Source organism: Suncus etruscus, chromosome 12 (genome assembly GCF_024139225.1).
Source record: "Suncus etruscus isolate mSunEtr1 chromosome 12, mSunEtr1.pri.cur, whole genome shotgun sequence".
In the NCBI taxonomy this organism is placed as follows: domain Eukaryota; kingdom Metazoa; phylum Chordata; class Mammalia; order Eulipotyphla; family Soricidae; genus Suncus; species Suncus etruscus.
In genome coordinates, this window is record NC_064859.1 from 20477920 (window position 1) to 20492576 (window position 14657).

At 48.1% G+C, this 14657-nt stretch overlaps 1 protein-coding gene across 1 annotated transcript in view; it reads left to right on the forward strand.

The window, feature by feature from the left end:
• Positions 1–14657, forward strand: part of TBC1D8 (TBC1 domain family member 8) — a 104427-nt gene that overhangs the window by 77327 nt on the left and 12443 nt on the right. The window contains exons 6-10 of the mRNA XM_049785141.1: positions 5063–5270; positions 9517–9711; positions 10628–10792; positions 12788–12938; positions 14150–14364. Of these exons, the coding sequence (XP_049641098.1) occupies positions 5063–5270; positions 9517–9711; positions 10628–10792; positions 12788–12938; positions 14150–14364 (934 nt within the window). The remainder of the gene's footprint in view (positions 1–5062; positions 5271–9516; positions 9712–10627; positions 10793–12787; positions 12939–14149; positions 14365–14657) is intronic.

Here is a 14657-nt window from a genome sequence, read left to right on the forward strand (position 1 = left end):
GTCTCCATCCGCTATGGAGCTCCTAGCTTCTGGACCCCTTCTTGAGATTCAGTCTCTGACAGCTCACAGCAATGCGATGAGAAGTATTCTCCATATTTTGGGGGTGTTGTTTGTTTCTGAGCCACACCTTGTGGTGCTCTGGGATCATTCCTGGTAAGCCTCCGGGGGAAGGCATATGTGTGCTGAATACAAGCTTAGGTCAACTACATGCACGGCCAGCACCTTCTCTCGGCACTGACTCTGGCCCCTGCCCTTCCCAAGTTCTGCCAATTCCTCTGTCATGATTTGGTCGTCTACACCTGCTTAGTTTATTCAGTAGAGACTCCTGTCCACATTGTTCCTGGCTCAGAAACCCCCTGGAAACAGCTCTTCCCACCACTGGCACAGGGGCTGTGAACGTGGGGTATGAGGCAGGTTCCAGGTGACATGTCCTACTTCAGTTCCTGACCCTCTTCGGGTGTCTCGGAGGTAGAGCTGTAGAGACACTCAGCAGATGCAGGCAGGCTACTGCTCATCATGAGGTCCTGGGATGTGTGCAGGGGCCCATCCATCCGTAGGTGTTTGGAAGAGGGAAAGCAGACAAAGCCGTGGCCCTGGAGAGGTGGTAGTAGTGTGACTTCCGCACTTTCCCTCACCCTCATTCCTAGCTCACTCTCCACACAGCCCCTGCCATGGAGACGTGGCCTGTGGACATAAACAGGCAGTGACTCAACTTGACATGCTGCCAAGAGAGCCCTGATTTTCAGTTTCGGAAACCAGCTCTTCGTGTTGAGGGCACAGTGATGGCTGGAATGCTCCTGGGCTTTCCTTGTTGACAGAGTCTCACTTCCCTTCCCAGATAAGGGCTGTGCCACTGGCCCCCTGGGGTCAGGAGGCTGGCAGGCTGCGTGGGGGTCATGACCCTGTGTGCTGAGTGCTCCCTCCTGGGAGAAGGGATGAGCAGAGAGCATGGGGTGGGGTACAGTGCATCTCTATCTTTGTGGCCCCCTCCTTATTCCTGGAGATGAAGGCCTATACCCCAAGTTTTGCAAGGAATAGGGCCACAGAGGCCAGGAGAGGGCTTCAAAGAGACCATGGAGGTAGGGGCAGGGGTCTTGGGAATTGATGTTTCTGTGACCAAATTAAAAATACTCCTGGTGACAGTGTAGGTTATGGGCAGAGAAATGTCCCCTGTCACTATCCTGGGAGGACAGAGCACGAAAGTCAATGGCACCACTGCCAGGTGCTGTGAGAGAGGCCATGGAACACTGCAGTGGCATCTGGGAGCCCTGCCAGGCCTGCTCCCCTCTTGCATCAGGTGAAAGGCCAGGCCTCACCTTTACTGCTTTACTACACCTTTACTCCCTCAGCCTTTGCACTATCCTCGCCCTCTGCCCAGATCCCCTCACCTCTCTCCAGGCCTTGCTGGCCACCACAGGGAAGGCCGAATGCAGGGCTGAGCCCCTCTCCACTTCCCCACAACTTCTCTGATGTACAGATGAGATGTCTCTGTGATCCCTGAACCCAGAAGGAGGTTCTTGGGTGGAGGAAGCACTGGCACCTCGAGATGCTTGGCTCTGGTAGAAGTGAGAGGCCTGTGCTAAGGGCCTCGACTTGCCCAGTTCTCAGGACAAAAGAAATTCTCAGATGTAGGGGCCCACAGACACTCACCTCACTGTCATGCAGGGTGTTACCCCTCCCCCAACTTCCTGCCTAACTCACCTGGAGACCCTCCCACATCTGGGGGGTGGGTCTGGGGAAGGGAAAAGACAGATGAAGCAGAGAGCCTCAGGAAGGAGAGAGGAGAGACAAGAGGGATGCAGGAGCAGGAAAGAGGCTGCTTAGTTTGAAGGCCAGGTGAGGAATATGTACATGGTGGTTAGGGCCTTGTCATAAAGCTGAGTTTCTCCTGAAACTTAACCTGACTACCTGTGTACCATTTCCTCGCCATTATCCTGAACCCACAGATCTGCCAGCCAAAGGAGCTGCAGGCGCTAGGCCGGGCAGAGAAAGGCCTCACTATACATCCATACACCACTAGGACTTTATAATGAATAATTAATGCAGGGGCCTGAGCAGTGGCACAAGTGGCAGGACATTTGTCACACTAACCTAGGACAGACCGGGGTTCGATCCCCTGGTGTCCCCCAAGCCAGGAGTGATTTCTGAGTACATACCCAGGAGTAAGAAAAAGAAAAATATTAATGCAACAGGAGGGCAACCCCAGGCCAGGTTCCGTGTATGCCTGAGCTGCTGCTGGTCACAGGTCAGCTGTTTCCTTACTGGTCCAGAGGGTCCCAGAGGAAGGCGTTTTGGTTATGCACACGCCAGACAGGCAGTGCCATGTGTGAAACCTTCCTGTTTTGTTTGTAGAGAGTTCTGTTGGGATGGTTTGCCTGAGTTTCCAGTAAAGGAATGAGGGGAGGGGAGCTTATACTCAGGGCTGCTGAAAATGTTTCTTTTGCTTTTCTTTATTTGTCTGTTTATTTTTGGCAGCATTCAGGGAATACTACTGGCTCTGCAATCAGAAATCATTTTTGTTTTTTTTTTGTTTGTTTGGTTTGGTTTGGTTTGGTTTTTGGGTCACACCCAGCAGCACTCAGGGGTTACTTGGCTCTATGCTCAGAAATCGCCCCTGGCAGGCACAGGGGACCATATGGGATGTTGGGAATCGAACCACCCTCCTTCTGCATGCAAGACAAAATGCCTTACCTCCATGCTATCTCTCCAGCCCCCAGAAATCACTCTTGGAAGGCTCAGGAAACCATACAGGATGCTGAGAATCAAACCCGGGTCAGCCACATGCAAGGCGAATGCCACCCATTGTACTATAGCTCCGACTCCAGCCCCTTTTTGTTTGTCCATTTTGGTTTTTTTCTGCAAACTCTGGATCCTAATTTTTGCTTGTTTTATTTGTTTTGCATGCTGTGGGGCTGCCCCCAGTTCTGAGCTTGGAAGCCCTTCAGATTTTTTTAATTTTTTCTATACGTATATGTATAATGATGGTTGGCTTTTGTATGTTACCTCATCCTTGCATCCTCAGAATGAACTCTACTTGGGTTCATGGTGATGATTATATTATATTACTGTATTTACAGTACACTGTATCACTTTGCTATTGTTGTTGATGTTTTGATCTGTGTTGATCAGAGATAAAGATCTGTATTTTTCCCTTTTTTTGTTATTGCTTTTGATACCAGGGTAATAGTTGCCTCATAGAAATTGTTTGGGAGAATTCCTGCTTCTTCAGTTTCCTGAAAGAACTTAAAAAGGTTTAAGTGTAGGTAATTTTGGTTTTTGGTTTTTGTTTTTGGGCCACACTGTGGCACTCAGGGGTTACTCCTGGCTCTGTGCTCAGAAATCATTCTTGGGGACTGGAGCGATAGCACAGCGGAATGGCGTTTGCCTTGCACACGGCCAACACAGGATGGACCCCAGTTCGAATCCTGGCATCCCATATGGTTCCCCAAGCTGCCCGGAGTGACTTCTGAGCACAGAGCCAGGAGTAACCCCTGGTCGCCGCCGGGTGTGTCCCCCAAAAATACAAAATAAAAAACACACACACTCAAAAAAAAAAAGAAAGAAAGAAAGAAAAGAAAAGAAAAAGAAATCATTCCTGGCAGGTATCAGGGGACCATATGGGAGGCCGAGAATCAAACCCAGGTCCATTCCAGGTTGGCTGTGGGCAAGGCAAACTCCCTACCACTGTGCTATCTCTCTGGCCCCAATTTATTTTTTGTTTGTTTTTGGGCCACACCTAGCAGCACTCAGAGATTATTCTGGGCTCTATCCTCAGGCTCAGGGAACCAGAAGGGATGCTGGGAATCAGTCCCAGGTTGCTCCCAGGTCAGCAGCATGCAAGGCAAACGCCCTACTCGCTGTACTATCACTCCAGCCCTTAGTTGATAAAATTTCTATCTTCTTGCTTTTATGGAGATATGTTTTGTCACATAGCATGGGTTCTATCACAGAGAATGCCCCATGTGGACTGGAGAAGAATGAAGGGTCTATTTTTGGAGAATATAGAACACTGCATCATGTCTGCTTCTATTTCATTTCCTTGGTAAATTTAATCTAGTTTATCTATGCAGAGAAAACAGAATGGTGTTAAAGTCTCAAGTTACTGTTGTGTTTCTGTCAATATCTTTCTACAGGTCTTTTAGGCATTTTGATTGTCCTTCATCAGGTACATAAATGTTTAGGAATGTGAGTTCTTCATGATGTACATATATCCCTTGATCATAAATAAATGGCCATACCTGTCCCTTATAATTTTTTTCTAGCTTGAAATTATGTTGCCTAAGTGTGTGTATGTCAAAAACAATTTTCATAAAAAGGCCAGGGTAGGCACACTTAGGCAATATAACTTCAAGCTATTGGACCTAAGAAGATGCCCAAAGGACTGGAGTGCAAGAGCTTTGATTCTCTGGCACTGCAGGGTTCCCTGAGCACTATTAGGAGTCCCCATCCATTAGGAGTAGCTCCAGGAACTATTGGGTATACTCCATTCCCTTATCACTTTTTCTAAAGGAAAACCATTCAAGTTTTGGAGAACCTAATATGTAGCTTGGTAGAACATAGTAGGACTCCAGGAAATATATCGCCAGGTAGAACAAGAATAGGAGAACATTTAAATCCCATCACACTGGAATTGTTGTTGTTCTTCTTCTTCTTTTGGCTCACACCCACCTCTGCTTAGGGGTTACTCCTGGCTTTTTGCTCAAGGATCTTTTCTGGCAGTGCTCAGGGGATCATATGGGATGCCAGGGATTGAAACGGACCAGCCACATGCAAGGCAAATGCCCTACCTGCTGTACTATCACTCTGATGCCCAAATCATTTTAAGGTCTTATATATATTTTCTTGGGTTCCCTTCTCCCTCAGCTGTACATAATTTCTGTGCTCACTGTGCTTGTTCAGAGGGTGACTCTGGGGAAATGTGTGCAGAAACTAGGAGAAGCCACACCTTTTCCCAGTTACTACAGGATCAGGTTGTGACCATGGTTCTGAAGCATTTTCCTCAGCAGTCTGGTCGTTCACTCACTGTTGGTTTTGCTTCTCTTCTTCTCTCCCCCTTTGCCAGAGACCTGGAAGCTAGAGCCCAGAATGAGTTCTTCCGAGCATTCTTCAGGCTACCCAGACAGGAGAAGCTGCACGCAGTGGTAGACTGTTCTCTCTGGACGCCGTTCAGTCGCTGTCACACTGCTGGGAGGATGTTTGCCTCAGACAGCTATATCTGCTTTGCCAGCAAGGACAATGGCTGCTGTAATGTCATCCTGCCACTCAGAGAGGTAGATGGGCACTGGCATGGCTTCCGGGGCCAGCCTCAGGTGAAGCATGGCCTGATCTGGACCATTGCCTGCCTGGCAGTTGCTTTTCTGTTGTTGCTATCGCAACCTGGAATCCGCAGACATGATGAGTGAGAGCAGGGCACTCTAACCTCTCTGCTGGTGATCAAGTTGTTATTTAAAAGCCTTCTGCCTGGCACTGAAGCTTTTCTTAGGAAAGAATCTTCCCTGTCTACTCACAGAAGTAAAAAAGAGAAAGGTAGAAAGGTCGTATACAGAAAACATCATCTTTTGAAAACAAATGCCAATTTGTTTGGATTTCAAGCTCTCCTAAAACTTTTTTTTTTTTTTTTTTTGGTTTTTGGGTCACACCCGGCAGTGCTCAGAGGTTACTCCTTGCTATCTGCTCAGAAGTAGCTCCTGGCAGGCATGGGGGACCATATGGGACATCGGGATTCGAACCAACCACCTTTGGTCCTGGATCGGCTGCTTGCAAGGCAAACACCGCTGTGCTATCTCTCCGGGCCCTCTCCTAAAACTTTTGCTAACATATGAGACCTCAGTGGGCCAGAGCATATGCTTTGTGTGCAGGAGGTCTGGATTCAATCCCCAGTACATACTGGAGTGACCCCTGAACACCAAGCTCAGAGTAAGACCCTGACATGTGACCCCAGCACAGCACCCCACCACCCTCTTTCTAAAACTTTGGCCAGCAGCCTTCTTTTGCGTTTTTTTAGTTTTGTTTTTGTTTTTGTTTTGGGGCCTCACTCAGCAGTGATCTGGAGTTATTCCTGGATCTGCATTTAGAAGTTAATCCTGGGGGCTGGAGTGGCGGCACAAGCGGTAAAGTGTCTGCCTTGCCCACACTAGCCCAGGATGGACTGCAGTTTAATCCCCCGGCATCCCATATGGTCCCCCAAGCCAGGAGCGATTTCTGAGCGCATAGCCAGAAACCTGAGCATCACCAGGGGTGGCCCAAAAACAAAACAAAACAAAACAAAAAAAAAAGAAGTTTCTCCTGGCAGGCTTGGGGAACCATATGGGATGCTGGAGATTAAACCTGGGTCAGCCAATTGCAAAGCAAAGGGCCTGCCCACTGTGCTATTGCTTCAACCCATCAGCCTTCTTTCTTTGTATTTATTAAACCTTTTTTTTTTTTAATTGGGTCACACCTGGCAGTGCTCAGGGGTTACTCCTGGCTCTACGCTCAGAAATCACTCCTGGCAGGCTTGGGGGACCATATGGGATGCCAGGATTCGAACCACCATCCTTCTGCATGCAAGGCAAATGCCATATCTCCATGCTATCTCTCCAGCCCCTCTACATATACTCCAAAACTGGTTGTTTTTGTTGGTCGGTTTTTTTGGGGGGGAGGTCACACCCGGCGGCTCTTGGCTTTGTGCTCAGAAATCACTCCTGGCAGGCACGGGGGACCATATGGGATGCTGGGATTCGAACCACCGTCCATCCTGGATTGGCTGCTTGCAAGGCAAATGCCCTGTTGCTGTGCTATCTCTGGCCTCTGTTTTTTTTTTTTTTTTTGGTTTTTGGGCCACACCCGGTGATGCTCAGGAGTTACTCCTGGCTATGGGCTCAGAAGTCGCTCCTGGCTTGGGGGACCATATGGGACACCGGGGGATCGAACCGCGGTCCATCCAAGGCTAGCGCAGGCAAGGCAGGCACCTTACCTCTAGCGCAGGCAAGGCAGGCACCTTACCTCTAGCGCCACCGCCCGGCCCCTGTTTTTGTTATTTGTGATATCTGCTACTCTTGTTGGTGTGAGGCAATACCTCACTAATATCTTGATTTTTATTTTCCTTATGATAAGAGATGAGGATTTTTTTCATATGTCTTTTGAGCATAGGTATGTCTTCTTTACGAAGGTTTCTACTCATCACTACCCCCATTTGGTTTTTTTTTTGTTTTTTTTTTTTTAGCACACCCAGCAGTACTCAGGGATCACTATATATAGCTCAAGGGACCATATATGGTACCAGGGATAGAACCCAGGTTGGCTGGGTGCAAGGCAAACACCCTATTTACTGTACTATTAATTCACTTCTTTTTCATTTTTTGATACCAATGTTTGTTTTTTGTTTGTTTGTTTGTTTTGGTTTTTGAGCCACACCCAGTGATGCTCAAGGGTTACTCCTGGCTATGCACTCAGAAATTACTCCTGACTTGGGAGATCATATGGGATGCCAGGGATTGAACCCAGGTCTGTTCTGGGTCATCTGCATGCAAAGCAAACACCCCACCACTGAACTATCACTCTGGCCCCGGGAAAAAAAAGTTTTTATAAATAAATTATTTGAGTATTTGAGTCACTGTGAGGTACACAGTTACAAAGTTGTTTAGGATTGAGTTTCAGTCATATACCAGTGCATATTTCCTGCCACCAATGTCCCTAGTTTCCCTCCTTCCTTTCCCCTGCCCTTTTTTTCTTCTCTCTCTTTCTCTTTCTCTGGCTCTCTCTCTCTCTTCCATTTTTTTCCTTTTAGACACTGTGGTTTACAATATTGATATTGAAAGAGTATTATGCATATCACTTTAACTCCTTTCAGCACCCAGTTTTTGTTTAAAGGGATCACTTCCAGCTATCATTTTCATAGTGAGTGGTCCCTTGTCTGCCCTAAATGTACCCCACACACAGACACTATTTGAGAATTTTTTTTTTTTTTGGTTTTTGGGCCACAGCTGGTGACACTCAGGGGTACCTGACTGTGCTCTCAGAAATCGCTCTTGGCTTGGGAGACCATATGGGACGCCGGGGATCGAACCGTGCTCCTTCCTAGGTTAGTGTGTGCAAGGCAAATTGCCCTACTGCTGCACTACCACTCCGGCCCGTATTTGAGAATCTTAAAGATTTTTGGTAGAATTCTAAAAATTCTATATATATCTTGGGTATCAATCCATGAACAGGGAATGTGTTTTCATTTCTCATGTTCTTTCTTTCTTTTTTTTTTTTTTGAGTAGTTGTCTATAGTTTTTCACTATTTATTTTTCACTTCTTTTGATAAACTGATTGTCAAGTACTTGATTTTCTGATGCACAATTGTGAATAGTATTGATTTTTTAATCTCGTCTATTACATTATTTGCATAGAGAAAAGCCATAGATTTTTGTAGCCTTTGCTATACAGTCCATTGTTTCTAGTAGCAAGACAAGTACCTTAGCTGCTGTATTATCACTCTTGCCCCTACTCCAGTTGTTATCAGAGAAATTTTTTTCTTGAAACACTGTTTTCTAGCCTTTGACTTGGAATTTGTTTAAATGTGTCTCTTGTAGACAGCAGAAAGTAGGGTTCAGGTTTCTGATCCATCCTGCCACTTGTGTCTCTTAATTGTTGGCTAGATAGATCATTGATAGCAAGTGAAATCATTGACAGGTCAAAGTCTCAGGTCAAAGTCTTTTGCAGTTATATTGTGGAAAGTATGCTTGTTTGGGGACTCTGTGACTGGCCCTTTCTCCTCAGCTGTATTTTAGGTTTCTTTTATTTTTACCACCACATCTAGCCTCGTGATTCTTTTTCCTGGGTGTATATGATTGGAACAATGGTTATCCTAATGTGATTCACTGTTTGTGGCTAGCAGAGGCTCCCTCCAGTCCCAGTCTGAATTTACTGCCAGATTTCAATGCAATCTCAGATTCCAACATTTCTCAACATGTGATCTCTGAGGGAAGTATCTTGTGACTCCATTAGCAGCCGTGTCCTCCCAGGAGGCTCGAAAAGGTACTCTTGTTTCTCTAGGGGTCAGGGATCGATGACCACAGTGTCCTAGAGGAAGCATGCTCAGAGGTATTCTGGGCATCATTCTTTAGCTTGGCACTCACTAGGACAGGTCCTATAATCTTCAGGGACATCTGAGCATCTCTCTGGCACAGAGACCTCTCCAGGAATTTAAGATGTGCATTGAGGTCATTGATTTGAGTGTTTCTTCTTTTCTCTTTTTTATTTATTTGTTTGTTTGTTTTTTATTTTTGAACCACACCCCATGACTCTCAGGGGTTACTCCTGGCTATGCACTCAGAAATCTTGGATCTTGTTTGCCTAGGAGGGTCACTGAGTTCTGTTCACCTTTTGTCTACAATGCATATGTTGTCTTTGAAAAATTTGTGCGAATTTCTCGTTACAGTTACACTCTTGCTTTCTATCAGAGTGCATTTCTCTTTGCTGAAACAAATTCCTGCAGTGCCCCCCACCACCTCACTCTTTTTATACCTCTATGCCTGTGTGTTTTTGCACCAGGTCATGAGTATTGAGAAAATGGAGGATACAAGCCTGCTTCCTGACCCCATCATCATCATCGTCCGGAGGGAGATGGCCTTCCAGTTCATTGAGCTCAAGGATAGGGATAGCTTGGTGGAGAGCCTGCTGCAGCGGCTCCGGCAAGTGCATGCCCGTCACCCTGCACGCTTCCCGGTCTCCCAGGATGCAAACCAGGTATGACTGTGACCCAGCAGGATTCCTTTCCGTGACATGGCCATGAGAAGGGCAGAGCCTGGGCGATGCCATGGGAATATCAGGGACTGTGTGTCAGTTCAGCCTTTCCATAAGTGTGTGTTCTGAGGAGTGGACACAAATTAGAGGTATTCCCCCCACACACACACACACATACACTGGAGTCTGGTGGGGAACCCTGCAGGTCAGCAAAGCTAAAGTGACAGCCCACCCTCAGGTCAAAAGGGTTGATGGGACCCCACAGCAGAGGCCAGTGGGACAGTGGGCATCTTCAGTGTGTATAGAGAGTTGGTGAAAGGCACCCTTGTGTGGCCTTGAGGGCTGATGAGCCACCCTCATGTGTTGGGGTGTCTATTAATATCTGGTGCCCTGAGGTTGGAGGACACATGCAACTGGGGACCAGATGGGGGCTGGTGTCAAAGTTTCATCTTTTTTTTTTCCTTTTTGCGAGGTCTTTTGGGCCATACCCAGCAGTACTCAGGCATTCCTCTAGACTTTGCATTCAGAAATCATTCCTGGCAAGCTCTGGGTACCATGTGGGAATATGGGATGTCAGGCTCAGTTACATGCAAGGCAAACACCTTCCTTGCAAAGTTCATCATTTTGAGGGTTGGACCTTTGTCTCCCACAATAGCACCCACCCACATTCCTCTTTCTGGCCCTGTTTGCTCTCCTTGGAATCACTCGAGGAGAAAGGGGAGGAAGAGCAGTTTGCCTGAGGTTTCTCCTCTGAGGAGCTAGGGACTGGGTAGGAAGCACTCACTGTTCTGCCTGCTGTGGCCCTGTCCACAAGGAGGAGAGGTGAGACCTTTTATCGGCACATTCTCAGGCCCACATCACCAGGCGCATGCCCCAGAGGTGAGGTGGAGACTGTCACTCACTCCAGTTCTCTCTGCAGGCGTCATCCATGTTTTATTCCACGAGCATGTGTGGTGAGCACAGATTTGGGGAGCTGGGTCTGGTGTCACCTCAAGGCAGCAAGGAAGGCGAGAAGGAAGTGAGCCATGCACCAGATCTCGAGGTCTTCCAGCAGCCGAATGGCCAGAGCCCTGATTTCAGAATGGTGAGTGCTCTCTGCCCACTGGGATGAAGGAGGTGTGTGCCAGTGTCCTGTGACCCTGTGAAGGAGATTTTACTCGCATCAGGGCAGGGAGCAGGCAGAGCTGGTTTCTAAAGCCCCTATGAGCTGAGGCCCTGAATGGGAGACACTGCATGGGCAGGACTAGGAGGCCCAGAGGTCCTGTGCTGCCCTGAGGGTCCTCTGCCCCCTTCTTGTTTGCCTTGTGAGATGACCCTGTGTCTCCACTCCCTCCTGGGAGACCATCTGGAACGGCAGGGATGGAACCAGGATCGAGCGCCAAAGGCCTTCTTTGCTGTGCCATGTGCTATAACTTCAGGCTGTGAGGAATGTTGTTTTTATTTTAAGGCTATCCCCAGTGATGCTCCAGGCTTACTTGTGACTCTGTGCTCAGGGATCACTCCTGGAGGGAGGTGCTCAGGGAGCCATCTGGGGTGCTGGAGATAGCACTGGGATTGGAGGCATACACTGCAAAACTTTCACCTCTGTACTGGCTTGCCAACCTGGAGGTATAATTCCTGAGGACTTTCCAGGATGCTGGCTGGAAAGCAGTATCTTTCTCTTTTTTTTTTTTTTTATGTTCAATATATTTTCCTTATTTGCTTTTGGGGCACACCCTGCTGTGTTCAGGGGTTACTCCTGGCTCTGCACTCAGAAATCAGTCCTGGCAGGTTCGGGGGACCATATGGAATGCCAAGGACCAAACCCGGGTCAGAGGAACCTAGGTCAGCCACATGCAAGGCAAACACCCTCCCCACTGTGCTGTCACTCAGGCCCTTTTTCTCATTTCTGATGACAAGAGCTGTGGTAAAGTTTGGGTTTTACTCTTTCTTTGGAGCTAGCCTATATCTGGGCATCAGCATGCTGTGGGCTTCCTGCTAGAGCTTCTCCAAAATGCTCTTCACTCCCATCCTACTCTTCACCCATTTCAAGAACAACTTTTCCGGGGCCGGAGAAATAGCATGGAGATAGGGCATTTGCCTTGCATGGTGGTTCAAATCCCAGCATTCCAAATGGTCCCCCAAGCCTGCCAGGAATGATTTATGAGCGTAGAGCCAGGAGTAACCCCTGAGCACTGCTGGGTGTGACCCAAAAACTAAATAAGGAAAGAAGGAAGGAAGGAAGGAAGGAAGGAAGGAAGGAAGGAAGGAAGGAAGGAAGGAAGGAGGGAGGGAGGGAGGAAGAGGAAAGGGAAAGGGAAGGGGAGAGAAGGGAAGGGGAGGGGAGGGGAGGGGAGGGGAGGGAAGATAGCATGGAGGTAAGGCGTTTGCCTTTCATGCAGAAGGTCATCGGTTCGAATCCCAGCATCCCATATGGTTCCCCGTGCCTGCCAGGAGCAATTTCTGAGCATGGAGCCAGGTGTGACCCAAAAACGAAAAGAAAGAAAGAAAGAAAGAAAGAAAGAAAGAAAGAAAGAAAGAAAGAAGGAAGGAAGGAAGGAAGGAAGGAAGGAAGGAAGGAAGGAAGGAAGGAAGGAAGGAAGGAAGGAAGGAGGAAGGAAGGAAGGAAGGGAAAGAAAGAGAGAAAGAAAGAGAGAAGAAAGAAAGAAAGAAAGAAAGAAAGAAAGAAAGAAAGAAAGAAAGAAAGAAAGAAAGAAAGAAAGAAAGAAAGAAAGAAAGAAAGAAAGAAAGAAAGAAAGAAAGAAAGAAAGAAGGAGGGAGGAAGGAAGGAAGGAAAAGAAAGAAGAAAGAAAGAAAGAAAGAGAGAAAGAGAGAGAGAAAGAGAGAGAAGGAAGGAAGGAAGGAAGAGAGAAAGAGAGAGAGAAGGAAGGAAGGGAGAGGGAAGGAAGGAAGAAAAAAGAAGGTAGGAAGGAAGGAAATAGAGAAAAGAAGGAATGAACGAACTAACTAACGAACGAACGAACAAATTTTCCAAGCTATTGTCATTTCAACTGTTTCGAGTCTACTGGCTCCAGGCCTTCTGGGCTGTGGTAGGGGAGTTGCTGATGGCCTGTGGCAGTGACACTTTTACTGTTTCTAGTCCAGGGAGCAAATCAAGATAAGCCTGTGGAATGACCACTTTGCAGAATATGGCAGAACTGTGTGCATGTTTCGCACAGAAAAGATCCGGAAGCTTGTAGCCATGGGAATCCCTGAGTCTTTACGTGGTGAACTCTGGCTGCTCTTTTCAGGCAAGTGCTTCTGAGAAATGGTCATGCTGGGGCAGATGCAGAAGACAGAACAAGCATGGTAGCTGGACAGTTATCTCTTAAGGGATTCTTCCCTGCCCTACTGGTTGTGGGGCCTGGTCAGCCGGCTGCGACACTGGGCTAAGTGCTTCCCTTGGTCCATGTGGGGCGGGCTCAGTGGTCACTCTCCTTTAGGCATGGGTCTCCAGCAGGTCCTAGAGAGGTCTCAGCATGCTGACACAGACTGCATGTGGCTTCAGCCCCAAGTCCCTCCAAGATTGATCTCTGAGCTCCACAGCAGGCAGCCCCTGAGCCTGCCTGCTAAATCTCCCAAACAAAACCAATCCAAATGGATTCGTGGTGCCAGAACCCTACTCTGCCTGGCCCTAAGCATTGGAAAGTATAGCCCCCACAATAAGAATAGCACCTACGGGGCCAGAGAGATAGCATGGAGATAAGGCATTTGCCTTGCATACAGAAGGACAGTGGTTCGAATCCCAGCATCCCATATGGTCCCCTGAGCCTGCCAGGAGCAATTTCTGAGCAAAGAGTCAGGAGTACTCCCTGAGCGCTGCCAGGTGTGACCCCCATCCCAGAAAAAAAGAATAGCACTCAAGGGCCAGAGCAATAGCACAGTGGGAGGGTATTTGCCTTGAATCAAGGTTGACCTAGATTCGATTCCCAGAAGTCCATATGGTCCCCCAAGACTACCAGCAGTGATTTCTGAGCTCAGAGCCAGGAATAATTCTTGAGTGCTGCCAAGCGCGGCCCCAAAACAACAACAAAAAATAGCACCTAAGAAATAGCTCTGTGAATCTACATGGTCCAGGAAATCTGTTTTGACCTCTAACAGTACTGTCTTTTGGTTGTGAGTTCACAAGTAGATTAAGCCAAGGAAAGGTTTGTAGGTTGTTCACACAGTGTCTCGCTAGCACAACGAAGCTGTGAGCCCTTGGTCCACTGTGACCCAGCCCTCCTGGCTGCCTGTCTGGGCCAAGATACAACAGACACAAACTCTGCATGGCCAGGTCTGTCAAGGTGCAGGGGTGCCCAAATGAAAGGGAAAGTGTGACCATCCTGTCCCTTCTACACTCCCTCCTTTTGAAAAAATTCCTTCGGGTTGAGGTAGCCTTGAGATACTTGATGTCTCTTAAGAGTTTTGACCCCGTGACACTCTCCCTGTTTGACTTCAGTCCCCTCCTGATCGCCCCCAGATGCCGTCTCTGACCTGGCCTCTCATCCGGGCTACTACAGTGCTCTGGTGGAGGAGTCTATGGGCAAGACCTGTCTAGTGACAGAAGAGATTGAGCGGGACCTACATCGCTCCCTGCCAGAGCATCCCGCCTTCCAGAATGACACAGGAATCGCTGCCCTGAGGAGAGTGCTGACAGCCTATGCGCACCGGAATCCCAAGATTGGTTACTGCCAGGTGAGGCACGCCCTGAGCTGTAGCATGGTTGGTTGCACAGTCACCTGTATCAGGTTCTGTCTCATGCATGGGAGACTCCCCCCCAAAAAAAGAGTATCCTCATCTCACACAGCTAAAGAGACTATATCTCCATGGTGTCTTTAGTGGCACCAATAGCAGGCAGGCTCTTGGTGCCACGGCATCTGGCAGAAGGCTATTTCCTTATCCACCAGGGCTCTGTCAGGATGGAGCAGGAAGGAGGGTCAAAGCTCTGTGTGGTTTTGTTCTAGGCTCTCCAGAAGGCATCTCTAATG